Source organism: Saccopteryx bilineata, chromosome 1, assembly GCF_036850765.1.
Source record: "Saccopteryx bilineata isolate mSacBil1 chromosome 1, mSacBil1_pri_phased_curated, whole genome shotgun sequence".
Lineage (NCBI taxonomy): Eukaryota > Metazoa > Chordata > Mammalia > Chiroptera > Emballonuridae > Saccopteryx > Saccopteryx bilineata.
Window position 1 is genome coordinate 355,516,976 of NC_089490.1, and position 13,639 is coordinate 355,530,614.

General features: G+C 46.4%; 1 protein-coding gene across 5 annotated transcripts in view; it reads right to left on the reverse strand.

Moving 5' to 3' along the window:
- The window catches only part of SCUBE2 (signal peptide, CUB domain and EGF like domain containing 2), a 78,609-nt gene that overhangs the window by 9,489 nt on the left and 55,481 nt on the right, over window positions 1–13,639 (reverse strand). For 4 of the 5 annotated variants that reach the window (XM_066250918.1, XM_066250916.1, XM_066250914.1 and 1 more), the window contains 5 exons: window positions 10,507–10,677; window positions 8,464–8,631; window positions 7,591–7,752; window positions 5,076–5,273; window positions 3,026–3,178 (listed from right to left, as the gene is read on the reverse strand). In XM_066250918.1, the coding sequence (XP_066107015.1) occupies window positions 3,026–3,178; window positions 5,076–5,273; window positions 7,591–7,752; window positions 8,464–8,631; window positions 10,507–10,677 (852 nt within the window). The remainder of the gene's footprint in view (window positions 1–3,025; window positions 3,179–5,075; window positions 5,274–7,590; window positions 7,753–8,463; window positions 8,632–10,506; window positions 10,678–13,639) is intronic. The other variant, XM_066250917.1, reaches the window with a different exon arrangement.

A 13,639-nucleotide genomic window follows, 5' to 3' on the forward strand; every position in this document is an offset into this window, starting at 1 on the left:
GACTGAAAAAAGAAATCAAGATGGTTTCTTCCATCATCAGGTTAGAGTTGAGAACAGCCCGATTACAGTGTGTGAGCCTTGGTGACACTTGTTCTGAAGTCTCTGTGTTTTTTGGTCCCTTCCTGTTTCCAGATAGGAGAGGTGGTCAGCTGGCTGCTCTCAGGTGGATGAGGCACCCTGTGTCTCTCAGCAGAGCCACGTGGGAGGCACTTGTGTCCACCAAGGAGTCTGATGCTAAGAGCCCTTATCTTGGGTGTTTGACATGGTTTCAGGAACAGGAAGGATGAGCTTACCCTTTGGAACATATTAGAAAGAAACTATGTTAAGTGTTTTTAGGAAATCCATACAATATTGTCCTTCCAAAAGACCTACTTTGGGCACCTGTCTAAACACCCGCAGTCACCTCCTGTAAGAGTAGATCTGCCCTTCTGAGTTTAGCACTCAGAGCTCCTCACAGCCTAACCCCACCCCCTTCTAATCTCATCTTTCAGGGATAAGCCCCATGCACCCTACCAAGTGGCCAAATCACCAGTCTCCACACATGCCAGCTACTCCATTCTTTAGCCTACGCCATTCCCTCTTCCTAAATGTTCTTCCTCCCATTTATTAAAAAACAACAACAACAACTTGGCCCTGGCTGGTTGGCGCAGTGGAGAGAGCATTGGCCCAGTGTGCAGACGTCCTGGGTTCAATCCCGTCTGGGCACACCTGAGAAGTAACCATCTGCTCTCTTCCGTTTACTTCCTCCCTTCTCTTTCTCTCTCTTCCCCTCCCACAGTCAGGGGCTCAATTGGTGCAAGTGTTGGCCTCAAGTGCTGAGGATAGCTCAGTCGTTCAAGTGCTGGCAACAGATGGGGGCTGCCAGATGGATCCTGGTTGGGGTGCATATGGGATTCTGTCTCACTATCTCCCCTCTTCTCACTTAAAAAAAATTATATGTTCTTCTTTCAAAACCCAGATCTCTTGCAACTTTGCTCTATTCTTGCCCAAAAACCCATGCAAAATTAACTAATTAACTGCTGCCCCTTCTTCTATCTTCACAGAGCTTTGTACCTCCCTCATTATAACATCTATGACAATATGGACTAGTTTGTGTTTCTGTCACTAATCATGTTGTTTCCAGCACTTAGTCCAATGCTTAGCACAGTAGATGCTCATTAAATATTTGTTGGATGGATGAATAAGTTTACAAATAACAAATGACTCTTCCCCCACTAGACTATGTGGTTCTTCAAGACAAGGTCCAGTTTCTTTTTGCATTCCTAGTAAATGTTTGTCAACCAGGTCCCAGAGCTGACAAGGGGCCCAGGGCTCACACAGACCACCCCTTTACACTTAAGAAAAAAATGAAACTGGAAAAGTTATCTGATTTACCCAAAATCACAGTCAGTTAGTGGCAGAGACAGGGCTCAAAGCTGCATCTATCCCATTCCCCTCACCCCCAAGATTCCATTTAAATAAAAGCCACAATCATAATACATTAATATTTATTGAGCATTTACTATGTGTTGGGCACTGCAATAAATCCATTATACTACTAAACTCTTACATTAAGTTTAATGATTACCATCATTGACACATTAAGAAAATAAAGCTTAGCCCTGGCCGGTTGGCTCAGCGGTAGAGCGTCGGCCTAGCGTGCGGAGGACCCGGGTTCGATTCCCGGCCAGGGCACACAGGAGAAGCGCCCATTTGCTTCTCCACCCCTCCGCCGCGCTTTCCTCTCTGTCTCTCTCTTCCCCTCCCGCAGCCAAGGCTCCATTGGAGCAAAGATGGCCCGGGCGCTGGGGATGGCTCCTTGGCCTCTGCCCCAGGCGCTAGAGTGGCTCTGGTCGCAATATGGCGACGCCCAGGATGGGCAGAGCATCGCCCCCTGGTGGGCAGAGCGTCGCCCCCTGGTGGGCGTGCCGGGTGGATCCCGGTCGGGCGCATGTGGGAGTCTGTCTGACTGTCTCTCCCTGTTTCCAGCTTCAGAAAAATGAAAAAAAAAAAAAAAAAGAAAAGAAAAGAAAATAAAGCTTAGAGATGGTAAGTAACATACACAAAGTCGCAGAAGAGATCACACCCAGACTGGCTGACAAACATTCATGCTCTCGCTCACTAAGCTATACTCACTGTTATTAAATTTATTTATTTATTTTCAGTGCTGAAAGTATGCAATCTTTATTCTTGTTGAATTCTAAAAATCAGATCAACTAGAAGATAGTTAGCATGATACAATGTTATATATTTTACTTTACGTTTGTTTAGAAACTTTAGCAAAATGTTGTTACATAAATCTTATGCCTACATGCCTATGAGTTAGGTTTAAAACAGTATTATAATCCCTGTTAAAGGTGGGTAAAGGCAGAGATCCAGAATGGTTTGTCCAGAAACTTAAAATGAATTAGAAAATCTGCACTACAATCTGCATCCTATTATTTCAAATTATATGTTTAGATTTAAACTAGAGAAATAGTAGTAAGTAATATAAATGTGTATGCAAAAAACTAATTTCTTCATAAAATGCTTAATATAAAATAGTTATTATCTTATAAATATTTCAAATTTTTGATTCAGTGAAAAGTATAAGTCTGAGCACAGGTAATATAACCTTCAAAGAAGGTTTGGTCTCAGTTTTGACTGAACTGGAGGAATAAACTAAAATTTAGATATGTATTTATTCTTTTCTATCCTAAGCAGACAGCCTGCCTCTGTAATCTTTTAAAAACAACGCTGATCTATAACTCTCTCCCTATAACAGAATAGAAATCTTATGGATTAGGTTTTCTCTATCCTGAACCGCATAGGAAAATGTATGTGAGATTTTATTTTCTAAAACATCTTTTCATCCTTGTACTCAGTGTCTCCAACTGCTTGTTTAAAATTTGGCACTTATGAGTCAGCGAAGCCCTTCCTCCTCACCCTGCCTGACTTTCTGAGCATGTGTGCCTGTCAGCAACCCACCGGCTGGCCCAGAAGCTGGTTCTGTTCAGAGCAGAAAAGCTCTCTCCAGGCACTGCGGCCTGAGCATCACAGCACTTACCATCGTAGGTCACGTATGGCACCTGGAACCCTCTGGCACTGTTCCCTTCGTTGGACTTAAACTGAATCCACAGCTTCTTTGATCTGGAGGTAAAGGCAATGGGGCGTTCATAGGTCTGGCAGGTTTCATACGTTGTCACCGAGTTGGACGAAGCTGCCAAGGGAAGTTGGAGGGAGTTGGGGTTCAAGACTCATCACTGAGCAGGCAGACAACACTTATCTTTTCAAATGCTCACATCATCAAACAAGTTATGCTCAAGAGCTCTTTCAGGCCCAGCTGAGCTATCATAAGGGCCAAAGACCTGGAAATTGAGTAGACACATCTGGGCCCCCAAGGGAGGGTAAGTGAAAGGCCATGGCCAGGCACTCACTGTGGGGGTGGTGGTGGGGGCCCTTATATCCCAGAGCTGCCCTGCCGTAATCTAGTCATTATTACTACCATCTACTGAGTGCTCCAAAGGACCAGGTGTGGGCCACGTCCTTTATAAACTTTATCTCACTGACCCTCGGAAAACCACAGGAAGTTGGTACCATCGCTATCTGACCAGGGTCACACAACCAGTATTTGGAAAAGTCAGGATTCAAACCCACACCTGATTTCAGGCGTTGTAACCACTAATAAGAATAGCAAATGCGCGTCGGCCTGGCGTGCAGAGGTTCTGGGTTCGATTCCCGGCCGGGGCACACAGGAGAAGCGCCCATCTGCTTCTCCACCCCTCCCCCTCTCCTTCCTCTCTGTCTCTCTCTTCCCCTCCCGCAGCTGAGGCTCCATTGGAGCAAAGATGGCCCGGGCGCTGGGGATGGCTCCTTGGCCACTGCCCCAGGTGCTGGAGTGGCTCTGGTCGCAACAGAGCTACGCCCCAGAGGGGCAGAGCATCACCCCCTGGTGGGCAGAGCCTCGCCCCTGGTGGGTGTGCTGGGTGGATCCCAGTCGGGCGCATGTGGGAGTCTGTCTGACTGTCTCTCCCCATTTCCAAAAAAAAAAAAAAAGAAAAAGAAAAAAAGAATAGCAAATGCTTACAAAGTGGCTCCACGCCCTAGTATTTTTGTAACTGCTTTATGGATATGAACTGATTTATTCCTCATGCTATCCCTATGCGGCAGCAATTATTATTATCCATGTTTTCACAGATATGGAAACCGAGGCACAGAAGATTCAGGACATATGTCCAAGACCACTGAACTCCTAAGAGGGGAGCCAGGATTCAGATCCAGGCGGTCGGCGGCAGAGCCTGCTCAATGCCCTGCCCCTAAGCTATGTTAGTGGCAGTGTCCCTTATGAACACGGGGTCCTGAGTCAGGATGAGAGGGGCTTCCTCCTGGCTGGACCATGTCCTTAACCTGGGTCAGTCCCCACGCTATGAGTTGCCTCCCAGGGTGAGGCACGCACCTGGGGCCAGCCCTGCATGAGCCTCACTGACTCTGTGTCCCTGTGGAAGAGGGCCCCCGGGAGCACAGATGGGAAGACTGACCTGCAGGAGCCCCACTACCTCTGGGGTTCAGCAAGAGGCCTCAATGTGGGGTTTTTGTTGAAATTTTGTTTCTTGGAACCTGACCAGGTGGTGGTGCAGTGGATAGAGCATCAGACTGGGATGTGAGGACCCAGGTTTGAGACCCTGAGGTCACCAGCTTGAGCACGGGCTCATCTGGTTTGAGCAAAAAGCTCACCAGCTTGCACCCAAGGTCGCTGGCTTGAGCAAGGGATTACTCTGTCTGCTGAAGGCCCGCGGTCAAGGCACATATGAGAAAGCAATCAATGAACAACTAAGGTGTCGCAACGAAAAACTAATGATTGATGCTTCTCATTTCTCTCTGTTCCTGTCTGTCTGTCCCTATCTATCCCTCTCACTGACTCTCTCTCTGTCTCTGTAAAAAAATAATAATAATAATAAAGAAATTTTGTTTCTTGACAAACTCTAAAACTCATGTCCCAGCTCTGTTCTAACACAAAGGTGCCGTTCTAGGCCTGGCTCTCCCATTTAAAGCTGGGGGCAATCCACGAGGCTTCCCCACTGGCTTGGGAGGGACGTGAGCCGAGGGGCAGGACGCACAGGTCTTCCGCATCACCAGGTAGTCTCCACAGTCATCCTCTATGGGCAGGAAGATCTCAGGGACCACAATCAAGATGCGGCGCTTGGGGGGTGGGTTGATGGTCCACGTACACTCGGTGTTGGCAGGGTAATTGCCGGGGTAGTTGGGGGATTCAATGTACCCGGTGAAATCTCCCAGCTCCCCTCCACATCTTCTGTCTGAAAGAGGAAATGTCACAAATTATGAAGGCACAGCACAGCTGTCGAGCTGTAACAGCCACCAGCAGCTCAGCTTAAGAGGACCACTGCTTCCCTGTTGCCATCCAGGCAGGGGGCCTGGAAATGACACCATCCTAGGAATGGGTCTGCCCTGTAACACCCAGGGGCCCCTGTGGGAATCCTACTCTGTTAACTCCCCACACAGAGCCCATCCCTCTGAGTTCCCCAGCACTGCGTTCCCATTAGCTTGAAAGTGCTCAAGGTCAGGGGCAGGTGTGTGTGAAACAAAAAGATAACATCACTTTTCAATATTTGTTTACCAAGTGCAAGTGCTGGGGGAACCATAACACAGAATTTCTGGTTCTGTCAAAATAGGGAGAACAGAGCTTACGGCTCAGTAGAGGAATCTGACCCTTTCCTAGAGATCTTTGATGAAGACATGACAGCCATTTTCTTTCTCTTTTCTCTCTGGTCAAGACCATGTTTTGTTTTTAAGCAGAAAAGAGAACTACAATTAGCTATCAGTGAGTTTGGGGCAGGTTGGATACTCCCCTCTGGCATCAAAGGTAAGAAGCATACACACTTGGTACACACACACACACACACACACACACACGCCGTCTCAGCCATTTTCATCCACTGAATCTCCCCTCAGCTGACAAATGCTGTTACAACTCTGGAGGTTCAGAAATGAGAAAGACACAGTCCTTGCTCTCAAGGTCCTTATTGTTTAAAACTATCAGGTGAGCCTGTACAAAAAAGGATATCGAAGGAGTTAGCCTTTCTCCTCTCTGATTGTAATTCAAATCCATGATTTCTAGTAGAAAACAGCAACAACAGGCTTTCCATCTTAGAAGAGAAGAGGGGGACCAGAGAGATATGGAGTCAAGGAAACTGCCTTCAAGCCTGCAGGGCTGCCCGAGGAGCTTGCCGTGGGGCTCCTCAGGACCAACCAAGGAGCAGGGCGTGGAGGACAAGGAAACAGTGCATCTCGGTGTGGGGAAGAATCTCGTAACACTGTCAACATCCCCAAGTCTAATCTACCAGCAGTTCAGAATATCATGATAGGTAGGTAGTAAGCTTCCTGCCACAGCTGGTATTCAAGAGGAGAGTAGAGGGCTGCTTGGGAGGATATTGTTAAAAGGACTTCATTAAAATAGAGGGAAAACTAGATAACCTTCAATCAAAATTCAAATGATTCACTGTCTCCTTCAATCCCAAACTCCTCCAGTTTGGGGAAACTTTCTTGCTCCCCAACATTGCTGTCTTAATAATACTGAATCAGCTGAGATATACTTTACTAGAGAATTTTAATAATGGTTAAAATCCAACCAACCAACCAATCAACCAACCACCCAACAAGTCACTGAATGGTTGGCTTCCTCATTTCCATAAAATACAAATGAAACTCCTTAGTGTGGTGCTCAAGGTTCCCCTTCCTGGTCCACCTCAGACTCCATGCAGCATATTCCCCTAATCAGAGTCAGGGGTCTCTTCTGAGGCTGTGCTCCTCCCAGCCACTCTTGGGCATAAGGCTCTTTCACCGCCTCTCCCCTGACCCTCCCCATCAAACCTCATGCCCTCCCAAATCCACCCTCCAGACAGAATGCATTGCTCCATCCTCTGCAATCCCATAGCCTGTTCTGCCCACAGGGACAGGAGCTTGTTCTGCTTGAAGCGCCTGGCATGCAGAAGTCCTCAAAACCATGCTGGCTGAGCAGGGCTGAACTGAAATTACAGCAGGTACGGCCTGTGAATGTGCCTGGAGAAGTTGCTGGGATCAACAGAGGTGACTGGCTGAGGGTCAAGCCCTGCTCTCCTTCCATACTGCTCTGCAGAGCCATGAGCTGGGCTAACAGTGTCCACATGGTTCTGAATGAACCTGGGACCACACACATGTGTGCACACAGACACACACACAAACAGACACAGCCCCAGATAGACCCAAGCACTTTCCCTTGTAGTCAGGACTGAAAAGCCATAGAGGCCCTGGCTGGTTGGCTCAGTGGGTAGAGTGTTGGCCCAGCATGCAGAAGTCCCAGCTTCGATCCCCAATCAGGGCACACCTGAGAAGTGATCATCAACTTCTCGCCCTCTCCTTCTCCCTCTCCCCCCTTCTCTCTCTCTTGCTCTCCCAGAGCCAGTGGCTTGGCTGCTCCAAACCTTGGCCCTAGGCACTGAGGATAGCTCGGTAGATTAGAGCACAAGCCCCAGACAGGGGTTGCTGTCGGGGTGCATATGGGAGTCATCTCTCTATCTCCCCTCCTCTCACTTCAAAAAAAGGAAAAAGAAAGAAAAGCCATAGAGAGAGACCTACTTTTACATTGGGTTATGTTTGTGGAGCCATCAAAGTCAGTCATAGTATTTCCTGGGCAAGAAACACAATTATTTTTTCCAAATTCAGGCTGATATGTCCCTGCTGGGCAACGAAGACACCGGTGGGTGGTGGTGTTGTAGAAATGTCCAGGCGAGCACTGAACTGTGGGGGCAGGGAGGGTGAAGAGAATGAAGAAAAAAAAGACTATTTTCATCCAGTGCAACATAAAAGGTTTCACAGTTAGTGTAATAAATATTTATCCCAAAGGAAGTACTGCTTTCTTACTAATCTGGGACTAATCAACACTTAATTCCCTATATAGCCGGCTTGTGACTCATGTCGCTGAGAAAAATGCAAAGGGAACAAAGTATGGGTGTATCTTCAAAGTTTATGGTCCCTGCAGAGTCAAGCATAAATAGTCACCAGGCAAGTCTTGCTTCCCACAGAGCCCACGTGTGAGTGCTGAGGTGCAGGCCTGACCCTGGGAGTCGGGCTCCGCAAGAGCAGCAGGAGCAGGGCCCTGGGTCGGGGTGGGGGAGGGGAGGGGCTTGGAGTTCTAGGTAAGGGTACTGAGAGGTTGGGAGGCCGGGAGGAAGGAGCTGAGGAACCTGTGTACACCTGCTCGTCTCTCCCCGGTTGTCTCTGCAGGCAGCCCAGTCTGAAGGGGCCCAGGTGGCTGGGGGGAGACCGTGTCCAGGGGTTTCCATGCTCCTTGCACATCCTGCAGGGCTGGATGGAGCAGGACCTGACCTCCGACCACTGTGGCACCATTCAGGGTACCTCTGGGCAGGGCTGGATTGGGGCCTTGTCAGACGCCCATGGTTCTCAAAAGAGAAATTCAGTTCTGGAAAAGGCAAGCTGATAGGTCCTCACCTCTGGTTTCACAGTCCTGGAAGGAAGTGGCGCCCAGGTGTTTGGTGAAGAGGCCCCCTCCACAGGAGAAGCAGGAAGTACGGCCGGCTTCAGGCTGGAATGTGCCCAGGGCGCAGAGCTGGCAGGGTGCAAAGCCATCCGCAGAATGTTCACCAGGTTGGCACAGACCTGAGGGACCAATGAGCCTAACGTGAGCAAGGCCCCTAGGGCAGACCCTTTCCCACCTCTCTGCAGATGAGATCAGACTTTGAGCAGGCCCGTCACCCTGTACTGACCTCAGCTCCCACCCCAGTGACAGAGCCCCGTCCAGCCCTGCTGCTGAACTCAGCAGGTAGCTTGTGAGTGCCTGATGTTTACACACAGAGCTACGCAGCACGGCGCAAAGATGGAGACCACAGGGCCATGCGTCAACTGCTTCCAAAGTATGGAGCCAGCCTGGGTGTGCTCCTGGCTGAGGACTACATGAAGGAGCACCCAGAGGGTTTGCAAATCAATTTGGTTATTCGAGCCAGAAGTACACCCTCACCCAGCTGATTACAAACTAGCAATAGTTTTACTAATTCTATATAGAAATTACATCTCCTTACCCTTAGGTGTGTCCTGGCCTCCCTCAATTAGTCTAGTAAACCAAGCAACCTAGTCTACATTGACAGAGGGACCCAGTGGCCATTACTTTAAGTGCCTTACTATATATATATTGGTTTTTTTTTTAAAGTTTATGAAAAGAAGCACAGCCATAAACAAAAGGATTTCTAAAAGTACATGTTCCTTAGGAAGTAGTTTTTCATTGGCAAGATGCTATAAAAAAAAAACACACCTGTCATCTCTTGTATTCCTAATTATTATCCCTCCTCCATTAATTTTCATGGTCTTCTTTCTACCCATAAGTTATAGCTATAATGGCATTTAACGAACACACCCCCAAAGGGAGATCTAGAGTCAGAACTGTCATCTGATTTCAAATCCTCTACTCCTTGTCTGTTTGACCTTGAATGAATCACTTTAACCTCATAAAGTTTTTATAATGATACAACCATATGGAAGATTCATGTAATACACTTAGCATGATGCCTGGCATAGGTAAATATTCAATAAACATTAGTGATTATTATTATTATTATTATTATTGCTACTACTACTAATATTCTTCTTACTATAAATATATCTTAAAAAGGTCACATACAGATGTGAACAGGTGCCCTAAAGTGACTCCTTATTCATTTTGAAATTAGTGCTAGGGTTTCATAACAGGCCAAAGACATGGTAGGAGTCACACTCAACCCAAAGACCTGATTTTTAAACCAGAAGAAGTGCTGCAGTTGAGTTTGGAGTCATTCAGGTGGGAACTAAAGCTTGTCTAGGAGTCACCGGAAGGAGAGGCAGGGGCTTCCAGGGGTCCTGAGCATCCTTCCGCAGACATCACCTCCAAATCACACCTTCCATTTGAGCCCACAGTGTCAATACAGCTGGTCTTTCTACCATTTAATACCAGCGAAGACATTTACTAATAAAATAAATAGGAAAGGAGCCTACTGAACCATAGTGAGCTTGGCTCCAGGAAACATTTTATAAGAGAAGATTAAAAACTCTTTACAGAGTTTTTAACAAAATAACCAGATGGATACTTTTTAAAAATCAATACACTATGAATTTGAGACCAAAGCTGGAAAAATAATCAGACCTACTTTCTCTATTTTAACACTTTCAATAGTCCCCATGCACTGGGAGATCACTGAGGTCTCAGGGTATATTTATTTACAGTGAATAAAGCATGAGATTGCAACATTTACACCTTTTCTTTCTTTTTTTTTTTCTTTTGCCAAAGTATTCTATCAGATCTCCATTTATTTATCCGAGTAAGCACCTCCCAGTGTGGATCACACTGAGCTGGGCACCGGAAAGCCAAGGAGGAACCCAGTATGGCCCCTCCTCATGGGAAGTCCAAGGCGCGGTGTGCACCATCTCTCCTGCAGTGCACTCACGCCTTCTGTCTAAACTGGTACTGGAGACCGCAAGAGGTAGAAGGGGCAGGCAGATCCTCACCTCCACATTCAGACACATTCCATGTTTCTGGAGTCTTCAGGGCCCCAGGGTTTTCTGGTCTTGGGCATGGTTCACATGTGATCTGTCCTTCCTCATTTTGGAAGGTTCCATTTGGACATAAAATGCAGCGTTCTTGTGATCCATCATAATATGTCCCAGCCCTGCAACTGACTAGCCAAAGGGGAAAACAATCTGGTCAGTGGGGGGACAGAGTGAAGGGCCAAGGAAGGACAATGTGAACACTAGAGATGAAGGAAAACAGATGGCGTGAACCACAAACTCCCCCATACCAAGGCCCTGACTACAGAACGTGCAGTGCCTCCGGGTTCTCCGTGCATACCCCCTCTGTCATGATTCCTGTAACCTATTGTTGGAGGAATTCGCAAGTATTTTCTCCCTAGATCCTGAGCTCTGGGGCAGGCATCAGGGTGGTCAAAATTATTTTTGAGCACTAGCACCTGACGAATCTCCTCCCTACTTCACTGGGCTGCCCAGGAGGATGATAAAGTTGAAAATTGTTTGTTGAATAGTAATGGGAGAACAGAGAAGAGGGGGCTTTTAATTCTGGCTGGTGGCATCCTAGGAGGCTTCCAAGAGGAGGCCACATTTGTGTTGGGCCTTGAAGGATGAGTAGGATCTCTCCAGGTAGGAAAAGGGGCAGGTTGTAAAGATTCATGAATGACATAAGAGAGGAGAGAGAAAAAGGAAGATTGGGAATAGATTAAAAACGTTTTTTGAATGCCTGGCATTTGGATTTTATTCTTCAGGTAAAGGAACAATTGAAAGGAGAGAAATACGACCAGAGCTGTGTTATGAAAGCTCACTCTCTGGTGGCTGTGGGGAGAGTGTTCTCAAGGGTCTTACAGATGACTCTTCAAAATAGCACACTCATATTCATAATAAAATTAATATGTTACAAAGAGCAAACCCTTGTCAATATCTCCTGGAAGAATAAACTACAAGGAGCCCTGGCAGATTGGCTCAGCGGTAGAGCGTCGGCCTGGCGTGCGGGGGACCCCGGTTCGATTCTCTGCCAGGGCACATAGGAGAAGTGCCCATTTGCTTCTCCACTCCTTCCTCTCTGTCTCTCTCTTCCCCTCCCGCAGCCAAGGCTCCATTGGAGCAAAGATGGCCAGGGCGCTGGGGATGGCTCCTTGGCCTCTGCCCCAGGCGCTAGAGTGGCTCTGGTCTCGGCAGAGCGATGCCCCGGAGGGGCAGAGCGTCGCCCCCTCGTGGGCAAAGCATCACCCCTGGTGGGCGTGCCGGGAGGATCCTGGTCGGGAGCATGCGGGAGTCTGTCTGACTGTCTCTCCCCGTTTCCAGCTTGAGAAAAGAAAAAAAAAAAAAAAGAATAAACTATGCTTCTAACTATATTTTTGGTATTGTTAAACATGGATTTCTATCTTATATTAGGATATGAATATAAAGTAAATACACTGAATTGGATGCACAGACAGGGACAACAGTGTGGTGGTTGCCAGAGGTGGAGGGAAGTAGAGGAGGGCTTGGGGGAATAAACGGCGATGGATGAAGAGTTGACTTGGGGAGATGAACACACTTTACAGTGTACAGAGATGTGTTATAGAGTTGGGCACCTGAGACTGTACCATTACATTAACCAGTGTCATTCCAATAAAATTCAATTTAAAAATACACTAAATTGAGTCCTCTAGTATAATATTCAAGCATCATCAGAACCATCAAAACAACCTTTCTAATGGCTAAGATTTGTTCAATACTTAAAATCTACTAGAAACCATGCTAAAAGCTTTTCATACATTATCGCATTTATTCCTAAGAACAACCATAAGGAGTTAGGTGCTATTATTGGTTCCATGTTTCAGAAACAGAGATGTAGGGAACTTAAATAATTTGGCCAAGTTCCCACAACTAGGCTATGAAATATACCTATGGTGAGACCAAGAGTTTTGAGTTTAATGGAGAAAAGGGTCATTTAACAAAAATGCAGACTGAATAATGATTCAAAACTTTGCCAAGGATTCTCTATGGGACATTAGGGAAATTTAACTGGAGCAAACACATTCTCTTTTATACTTAAGATACAAGAAATAGAAAACAAAAAACATCACATGATAATATTAGCTATTATACCTCTTGAATGTCTATAAGGGGGAATATCTGTTTTTATTCTGTCTCACAAATGCAATCTGCACATATACTTTTAGAGTTAAACATGACAAAGTTCTTTATTACTGGTAATAAAAATGTCTTTTCATTATTCACTCCATAATTCTTAAAAATGAGGCTTTTTAAAAATTATAGTAAGCCAAAAGAAGCCACATTTAAAATATTATTCCTAAAATTAAATTCAATCAATATATAAGGTCTATTCTAAAGTCTAAGTTTTATTTATTTATTTATTTATTATTATAATTTTTTTTTTTTGTATTTTTCTGAAGCTGGAAACAGGGAAAGACAGTCAGACAGACTCCCGCATGCGCCTGACCGGGACCCACCCAGCACGCCCACCAGGCGTGATGCTCTGCCCACCAGGGGGTGATGCTCTGCCCCCACTCTAGCGCCTGGGGCAGAGGCCAAGGAGCCGTCCCCAGCGCCCGGGCCATCTTTTGCTCCAATGGAGCCTTGGCTGCGGGAGGGGAAGAGAGAGACAGAGAGGAAGGGGGGGTGGAGAAGCAAATGAGCGCTTCTCCTATGTGCCCTGGCTGGGAATCGAACCCGGGTCCCCCGCATGCCAGGCCAATGCTCTACCGCTGAGCCAACCGGCCAGGGCCAAGTCTAAGTTTTAATACTTTTTTATATTGTCTAGGTTTTCTTTTATAATATTCACATATCATTTTTATTTAATTTTTGGATTAAAAAAAATTAAAGGTGAACCAAACACTTGCTCTCTTGGCAAACAACATTATAATGGTATGATGCATAGATCTGTGGCAAACAAAACCTATAATTCCAGAGTTATTCTCTAAATGCAATCCTACTGGATAATGGTTCCCATAATTACTCTGGTTTCCACTCATCTCCCCTGAAAAGCTGGGCTGAATTATGTACTAAGAATTCACAACTTTCTATCTGGTGTCCCACCTGATGACTCTAATGCCTCCAACAGGCCAGTAAATGAGAGAGTAATCCCCTTCACACCTCTAACAAGCCA